This window comes from Peromyscus leucopus, chromosome 5, assembly GCF_004664715.2.
Source record: "Peromyscus leucopus breed LL Stock chromosome 5, UCI_PerLeu_2.1, whole genome shotgun sequence".
Classification (NCBI taxonomy): domain Eukaryota; kingdom Metazoa; phylum Chordata; class Mammalia; order Rodentia; family Cricetidae; genus Peromyscus; species Peromyscus leucopus.
The window spans coordinates 74,987,142-74,995,531 of NC_051067.1; the positions used below are offsets into that span (position 1 = coordinate 74,987,142).

The 8,390-nt window shown below is 55.6% G+C and overlaps 1 protein-coding gene across 2 annotated transcripts; it reads left to right on the forward strand.

The window, feature by feature from the left end:
• Positions 1–1,508: 1,508 nt before the first annotated feature.
• Podnl1 (podocan like 1) lies at positions 1,509–8,191 on the forward strand. 2 transcript variants are annotated; one of them, XM_028858643.2, is made up of 10 exons: positions 1,511–1,769; positions 1,923–2,141; positions 2,758–2,851; positions 3,145–3,209; positions 3,338–3,447; positions 4,446–4,602; positions 4,864–4,979; positions 6,195–6,852; positions 7,615–7,763; positions 7,838–8,191. In XM_028858643.2, the coding sequence occupies exons 1-10, from the start codon at positions 1,725–1,727 to the stop codon at positions 7,968–7,970; spliced, it is 1,746 nt and encodes a 581-aa protein (XP_028714476.1). In that variant the 5' UTR covers positions 1,511–1,724; the 3' UTR covers positions 7,971–8,191. The 2 variants fall into 2 exon arrangements, with proteins under 2 accessions (XP_037061931.1, XP_028714476.1); XM_037206036.1 differs by lacking the exon at positions 7,615–7,763 and having other exon boundaries at positions 1,509–1,769.
• The last annotated feature ends 199 nt before the right edge of the window (positions 8,192–8,390 follow it).

Here is an 8,390-nt window from a genome sequence, read left to right on the forward strand (position 1 = left end):
GATCTCTGTGAGTTCCAGACCAGCTTGGTCTGCAGAGTTAGTTCTAGGACAGGCTCCAAAGCTACACAGAGAAACCCTATCTTGAAAAACAAAAACAAAAAACAAACAAACAAACAAAAAACAAAACAAACATAAAAAAAAACAAAACAAAAACAAAAAAACCAACACCAAAACCAAAATTTCATCTTAGAGTACCTTCTTTCTTCAGTCAACCCCTGCTACATGGTGCACCCTAGAGGGGTCTTTTTTCATGCACTTTGGACACATTGCTTTTGAGACAGAGTCTTATGCAGCAGGCACTGGCCTCATCTAGACTCTTCTTGCCTTAGTGCCCCTAAGTTCTGTAATTATAGTCCTGTGCCACAGGCTGCCCACTAGCCCATCTGCTTATTGAACTCTACAATGTTTCTGGAAGGTGAGACAACCTTAACCAGCTTCAAAAAGGGAAGCTGGCCAGTGGTGGCGCACGCCTTAAATCCCAGCACTGGGGAGGCAGAGGCAGGCGGATCTCTGTGAGTTCGAGACCAACCTGGTCTACAGAGTGAATTTTAGGATGTGGGGGGCCCCCAAACAGCTTGACCACACAGCTGCCATGATAGGCTTAGAGGCCCAGACACAGCTTCTGGCAGACCCTACCTAGTGGGGCCTGGGTCTAAGGGGAAATACCTGACATTCCAAACATTCCCTATAACTCTAGACAAATGTCATCCAATCAGGGTTCTGAACCATGGAAATCCACTCACCCACTCTGCTATGATAAAAACCCCACTGCCACTGGGCGGTGGTGGCACACGCCTTTAATCCCAGCACTCAGGAGGCAGAGGCAGGCAGATCTTTGTGAGTTGGAGTCCAGCCTGGTCTACAGAGCGAGATCCAGGAAAGGCGCAAAGCTACACAGAGAAACCCTGTCTCGAAAAACCAAACCAAAACAAAACAAAAAAAAAACCCCACTGCCTGAGCTCTGGGCTCTCTGCTCAGAGCTTGAAGATAATAGATACTCTTTGCTTTTACATACGAGATTCAGTCTCCATGGTGGTCTTTTGGGGGTCCCTGCAATCTGGGCCTAACAAGGACAGTCTCCAAAGCTACACAGAGAAACCCTGTCTCAGAAAATCAAACCAAACCAAAACAAAACCCAAAAGGGGAGGCTGAGGCCCAGAGCCCAGGTTCAAACAGGCTGAGCAGCCCCGAGCTCGCCTGGCTAGCCATTAGCCTCGGCTTCCTTTACGTTAACTTCCTTCCAAGAGCCATGACTGTCTGGGGAGTGGGCTGCGGCTGCCAGCCAGACATGAGAAGGAAAGGCCAAGCCTCCCTTGAGTCTTCCTGGCTGGCTTCATCTCCTTGGGGACTCTCTAATGCCTCCCCCATCCACTGGCACCCTTATTCCTGCCTGTGGTCAGCCCAAATACCAGATAGGGTGACTCTTAGCCTTTCCTCAAACATTCCTCGTCGCTGTGGCTCAGTTTAGGCTGGCTGAGGTTATGAAAACAGAGCTGGGGTGTTTGGAGCAGGCAGGGATCTGTAGGACGGGCTAGATGAGCCTTGCCACCCTATCCAGCCCTCTGCCTGCCCTCTTCAGGGAGGGGGACGGTCATCCTCCCAGACCCTGTGGTATAGCTCTGCAGCTCTGTGTGTGTGTGTGTGTGTGTGTGTGTGTGTGTGTGGTGTGTCCTATGCCGAGAGATGGAGGGTAGCGTAGTCACAGGGGACATTGGAGGAAGTGAATGCTGGACCGGAGCTTGAGAAGAGACACCACGGGACTGATTATGGTAAGGTGGGCAGGGAGGGTCTGGGGTGGGTCTGTCCACCTCTACCGGGCTCTGCCCACCTCTACCGGGCTCTGCCCACTGTCTAGGTGGCCAAGCCTACTCTGCAGGGGGAACCCCTCACCAGGCTGACCTGTTGACCCTTCTTTACCCCAGAGGTCTCAAGAGCTGCTGCTGCTCCTGATGCTGAGGTGGACAGCAGCACACATGGAGGACCCTGCTTTCCCACACTTGGGTGACAGCTCACAGCCCCTGCGGAGGGCCTGTCCTTGGCCCTGTTCCTGTCCACAAGATGACACAGTGGACTGTGCCGGCCTGGGCCTGAGGCTATTCCCGGACAATGTCACCAGGGCTGCTAGGCACCTTTCCTTGCAGGTGAGGGCTGGGGTCCATGTGGGAGTCCACACAGCGGAGCTGAACCTGCCCTTGCTCTGGGCCTACTAAGCCAGGCCAAGGCCAGCGGTAGAAGCACTGTGTGTTGGGAGAGCTGAGTTTGGGGTCAGCATCTTAGGAGTAAAGTGGTTTTGATCAAAACACTGAGTTCTGGGGCAATCGCTGTGATGTTGGAGGTCATGGGAGTACTTTGGGAAGACTTGGGGCAAAAGGGTGTTGGTCAGGATCCTGAAGCAGGAGGATGGAGACAACTTTGACTTCATCCTTCACTGCACAGTGAAGCCCTGTGTGGGGGAAAAAAATGGCCAGGGAAGTGTCAGAGACCAGTTTCAAAATTAGCAGCCTGTGGGGCTTGGGAGCTCAGGGTGACGGTGTTGATTGTGGGTGATTTGCCTTGCAAGTCTGGGGTTGTCTGGGGTCAAGGAATGGGATGTGTTCTCTTCTCCTCCTCCTCCTCTAATGTTTGGAGACATTAGGGATGAACCCAGGGCCCGTGGGTGCTAAGCAAGTGCTCCTCTGCCTGGGGCCACACTTCTAGGTGACACGCTGAGGAGCAAGGGACAGGCACTGGTGTGAATGTCTTTACTCCACTCGGCAGAACAACCAGCTGCAAGAACTCCCCTACAACGAGCTGTCCCGCCTCAGTGGCCTGCGCACCCTGGACCTGCACAACAACCTCATCTCCTCGGAGGGTGAGGACCTCGAGCTTGGAACAACCAGGTCCACAGCACAACCTCTCTCCACATCCGCTGTTTGCCAGTTGTGGCCAGCTCTCTCGGGGGTTTCCACAAATGCTGAGCACGGTGGAATTTCAAGGGTTGGGGGAGGGTGGTGGCTGTGGCTTTGAGTAAGGACAGGATGTGTAGGGGGCGGGGGTGGGCACACGCCTGGGAACTTATGCTAGCCACTAGCCTTGGGAGTAGGCCTGCTAGAAATGCCGGTCCCCTCGCTCAGCTCATCTGTTGCCCACCGCGCTCCCACCCAGGCCTGCCTGATGAGGCCTTTGAGTCCCTCACCCAGCTAGAGCACCTCTACGTGGCCCACAACAAGGTGAGCCTGTATGTAGCCCTGAGAGGGTGCATCCTGGCTGGGGTCGCCCAGGACGCAGGACCTGGGTGTGGGAGCTGGGAGGGGGGCAGGAAACCGGGCACCTGGACCAGATGCTGTTGCTGTTGCAGCTGTCCGTTGCACCCCAGTTCCTGCCACGCTCCCTGCGTGTCGCCGATCTGGCTGCCAACGAAGTGGCGGAAATCTTTCCTCTCACCTTTGGGGAGAAGCCTGAACTCCGGTAGCCTTAGCCCTGGCCCCGCCTCCATCCTTTGATGCCTGGAGAAAGAGGCCTGCCCTGGGAAGCATGCACATGGCTTTGCATAGGAAGAAGCAGAGGGCAGCCCTGTTTTGGAGGGTCTGAGGCATGGCTCTGCACTGGGGGTGGGGAGTCACAGGAGGCTGGGTTCTGTTCTGGGGACCCTGGGGCATGGCTTTGTGCTTGGGAGGGGGGGTGGCAGGGAGGACTCAGATCAGTTTGGGAGGGTCTGGGGCAGTCAGCTCAGTTTGTGGAGTAGGTGCCTAAACTTGGGGTCAGAGGGACTTCAGCTTTGTGTAGGGAGTTATGGGTTATGGCCCTGTAGTAGGGGGAGCTTGAGTGATGAGATAGGGTCCCATACACTGTAGCAAAAGTCTAGACTAAGCTGGGCGGTAGTGACACACGCACTTTAATTGCAGCACTTGGGAGGCAGAGGCAGGTGGATCTCTGTGACTTCAAGACCAGCCTGGTTTTCTTTTTTTGGTTTTTCGAGACAGGGTTTCTCTGTGTAATTTTAGTGCCTTTCCTGGATCTCATTCTGTAGACCAGGCTGGCCTCGAACTCACAGAGATCCATCTGCCTCTGCCAACCGAGTGCTGGGATTAAAGGTGAGTGCCACCACCACCACCTGACTTCAGCCTGGTTTTCAAAGTAAGTTCCAGGACAGCTAGAGCTATGCAGAGAAACCCTGTCTTCAAAAACAACAACAACAACAACAACAACAAACCAAACAAAAAAGAACTCTAGACTAGGACAGATACCATCTACTTCAACACACACACACACACACACACACACACACACACACACACACGCGCACGCACGCACGCACGCACGCACGCACGCACGCACGCACACATACACACATACCCAGTCTCACTCTCGAACAGAAGCTGTGGACCGCCTGAGCTGGAGTTGAGGGGTAACAACTGGGGAGGGTGGTGTGCACATGCACAGGCTGGCAGCCTCGCCCTCCTCAGGTCTGTGTACCTCCACAACAACCGACTGAGCAACACTGGTTTACCACCTGACACCTTCCACGGTTCGGAGGCCATCACCACCCTAAGTCTCTCCAGCAATCGGCTCAGCTACCTACCACCCAGCCTGCCAGCCTCCCTGGAGCGCCTTCACCTGCAGGTACCCTGCCGACCACACACACATGCCTGGGTCCAGGTCTCTTAACAGCAGCCTGTGGGATTTCCCCACCTGCTCCTTTTCCATCCTTTCAACTGCTCCCCAGAATTCCAGATGTTAGAACAATCACGTAGGGAAAAAGACCAAAAACTCCACCGCCTCGCACAAGCAAGACAAGCTCTGAACACTTTACTCATGAGCCTTCTGTGGTTGCTGTGGCTGCGCATGCCAGAGCCTCTATTTCATTCGCTCTCCTTCCTCCAGAACAATCTCATCTCCAAGGTGCCCAGAGGAGCGCTGAGCCGGCAGACTCAGCTCCGTGAGCTGTACCTGCAGCATAATCGGTTGGCAGACAGTGGTCTGGATGCAACTACCTTCAGGTAGGTGCACAGCAGCTCTGTGCTAACAGTAGCCCGTCCTTTGTAGGACTCCTAACCCAGGACTTCATTTAGTGAGTACCTGTGCACACAGCTGTCCTGCCGGGCATAAAAGGTATTACTCTATGCTGTGATGCTTGGCAGGTGTCCTCGTCTCCGGCTACTCACTCGTGAGGTTCTATTAACCAATAGCTGTAGTGTGTGTGCGCGTGCGTGCGTGCGTGTGTGTGTGTGTGTGCATGTGTGTGTGTTGGGAAGATGGAATCCAGGTTCTTGCATATGCTAGGAGACAAAACAAGTCCACCACCTAGCCACCTCGGGCCCCGCCCCCCAGGATTCTAGACAGGTAGACAGGCGCTCTGAGCTGCACCTTAGCTTTTATTTATTTATTTGTTACTTATTGGACAGGGTCTCTCTTTGTAGCCGTGGTTGTCCTGGAACTTGTTACATAGCCCACACTGGCCTCCAACTCATTTAGCTCTGCCTTCCTCTGCCTCTTGATTGCTGGGACTGGGGATGTATGCCACAATGCCCAGCTTCATTTATTTGTTTTTATGCACATGGGTGTTTTGTCTGCATGGACGTCTGTGCATCGTGTGTGGTGTGTGCGCAATGCTTGAAGAGCTGTAAGAGTGGTGGATCTCCTGGGACTGGAGTTAAGACAGTTGAGAGCCACTGTGTGGTGCTAGGATCTGAGCCCTGGTCCTCTGGAGGAATAGTCCGTGCTCTTAACTGCTGAGCCATCTCTCCAGTCCAGCCCCAGATTTTTTGAAAGAGTTTGGCTAAACGTAGTCCAGGCTGGCATGGAACTTGCAATCCTCTCAGCTCCGCTCGTGAGTGCAGGAAACACACCGTAACCATTCTGGGCTGCCACATGCATCTGTGTCACACCCACCCACCTGTGCTCCGCCCACTCGCAACTTAAAATCTCCAGTTTTAAGGAGTCCTGAACCCATTTCCTTTCCTTTCTGCTAAGATCTATAGGTCCCCCCACACTTTTTTTTTTTTTTTTTTTTTTTTTTTTGAGACAGGGTCTCTCATTCTCAGTGTTACAGCTCTGACTGTTCTGGAACTTACTTTGTAGCCCAGGCTGGCCTCCCGCTCACAGAGATCCACTTGTCTCTCTCTTAAGTGCTGGGATTAAAGGCGTGAGCTAACAACGCCTGGCTGAGGTCCCTTTCTTGAAGTGACCATGCCATCATCCCTCTCTCCCACCAGCAAACTGAGCAGCCTTGAGTACCTGGACCTGTCCCACAACCAGCTGGCCACAGTGCCTGAGGGTCTCCCTGGAACCCTGACCATACTGCACCTGGGTCGCAACTGCATCCGGCAGGTGGAGGCGGTGAGGCTGCACAGAGCGAAGGGCCTGCGCTACCTGCTGCTGCAGCACAATGAGCTGGGGGCCTCAGCGCTGCCCGCGGGGACGCTGAGGCCTCTGCGGGCCCTGCACACGCTGCACCTCTACGGCAACAGGCTGGAGCGCGTGCCCCCAGCATTGCCGCGCCGCCTGAAGGCCCTGGTGATGCCTCACAACCGCGTGGCCGCGCTAGGTGCGCGGGATCTGGTTTCCGCGCGAGCCCTGGCCGAGCTCAACCTGGCCTACAACCGCCTGACCAGCGCGCGCGTGCATCCCGGCGCCTTCCGCCGCCTGCGCGCCCTGCGCAGCTTGGACCTGGCCGGCAACCAGCTGAGCCGGCTGCCCGAGGGCCTGCCCGCCAGTCTGCGCTCCTTGAGACTGCAACGTAACCAATTGCGGGCCCTGGAGCCGGAGCCGCTGGCCGGCCTGAAGAAACTGCAGGAGCTGAGCCTGGCGCACAACCGGCTCCGCGTGGGCGACATCGGGCCTGGCACCTGGCACGAGCTGCAGGCACTGCAGGTCAGGGGTTAACTACAATTAACTACTGTGTGCTTATCTCCATCCCACCGCTGGCCCAGCTACTCCCTAGCTCTGTGCCCCGGCATGCCACACAGCCCCATGTGGGCAGCCTGAGCCGGCTAAAACAGACCCTGTTGGGGTTGTTGCTGGTATGCCCCCACCTCCTGGGGGGAGACGACTTCTGAGCACTCCTCCATTCTACCCAGCAGCTGTGCTATGGCAACCCAGTGGGCACAAGATAGGCCCCTATCCCTTTCTGACCCCAAACATCCTAGTCAGAGCCAAAGGCCATCTAGGCAATCACAGAAAACAAGTGTGAGAGAAGGTGAGGAGCATGGCCAGGTGTGGGGACTGCACCCCCCTCCACAGCACAGGGGAGGCTGAAGTAGGAGTTGGATTTGAAACCAGCCGAGGCTACTGAAAGAAGAAAGGAAGGGGAAGCAGGAGAGGGAGTGGAGGAAGAGAAAGGAAGGAAAGAAAAACCAGGGTGTGAGCAGGAGGACCAGCATCTTCACATCCTTGTGTCTTGCTGAATCAGGCACGGGGAGACCACATCTACCTGTACCTCTCAGGATAAGATAGAAAAAGATCGGGCTCAGCAGATCTCTATGGAGTGAAGGAATCTAGCAACTATTTAGGGAACAAAGATCTGGAGGAAGCTCGCTGGGCATGGGAGAGGCGAGGACCAGGGAGGAGAGGGCTGGGAGTTCTTCGGGTGTGAGGCCCAGGCCCTGAGCCCACCGCGATCTGTGTGCCTGTCAGGTGCTGGATCTGAGCCACAATGAGCTGTCCTTTGTGCCCCCTGACCTGCCTGAGGCCCTGGAGGAGCTGCACCTGCAGGCTAACCGTATCAGCCACGTGGGCCCAGAGGCCTTCCTCGGCACACCCCACCTTCGTGCTCTCTTTCTGAGGTGAGGGCAGGGGAGTCCGGATGGTGACATTAGCTCTTCAGCCGCTGCCCTAACATCCCCGCCTCTCCGCACAGGGCCAACAGGCTTCATATGACGAGCATCGCGGCCGAGGCCTTCCTGGGGCTTGGACACCTACGTGTGGTAGACACCGCAGAAAACCCAGAACAGGTCCTGGTCCAGCTGCCGCCCAAGGGCCGGGGGCCCTGAGTGCTGACGGACGGTGGGCTCAGAAAGTTCTAGTTGGGCCTTGGAGACTGGGCCTGTTTGTCAGAGCTGGCCAAAGCACCAGGAGCGGGTGTCCACGATAGGTGGGGTTGGGGCGCGAAAGCAGGAAGTGTGATGACTTGAACATCCTGGGATGTGGACTGCACCTCCCACCAGTTGGTGATGGGGAAAATAAACTGGACCCCTTTCCATGTTCATACGGATATGGACTTAGTGCCCTCTGGACCCATCTCTTCCCTACACCTCAGGGGAACATCTTTTCCATCCCTGAGACCAAGCAGGGAGACAAGGCTCCAGGATTTGAAGTCAGTTTGGTCGCATGGCCAGTGACTGATGTGGGTGACCTGAGACAGACACGTGGGTCATTAACCACAAAAGGCCAAGCCACGGGCTCACCCAGGC

Coding starts and splice junctions, on each gene's coding strand:
- Podnl1 (XM_028858643.2), top strand. CDS start 1,725: ATGCTGGACCGGAGCTTGAGAAGAGACACCACGGGACTGATTATG. Junction 2,852..3,144: donor CAACCTCATCTCCTCGGAGG/GTGAGGACCTCG, acceptor GCTCCCACCCAG/GCCTGCCTGATGAGGCCTTT. Junction 4,980..6,194: donor CTGGATGCAACTACCTTCAG/GTAGGTGCACAG, acceptor CTCTCCCACCAG/CAAACTGAGCAGCCTTGAGT.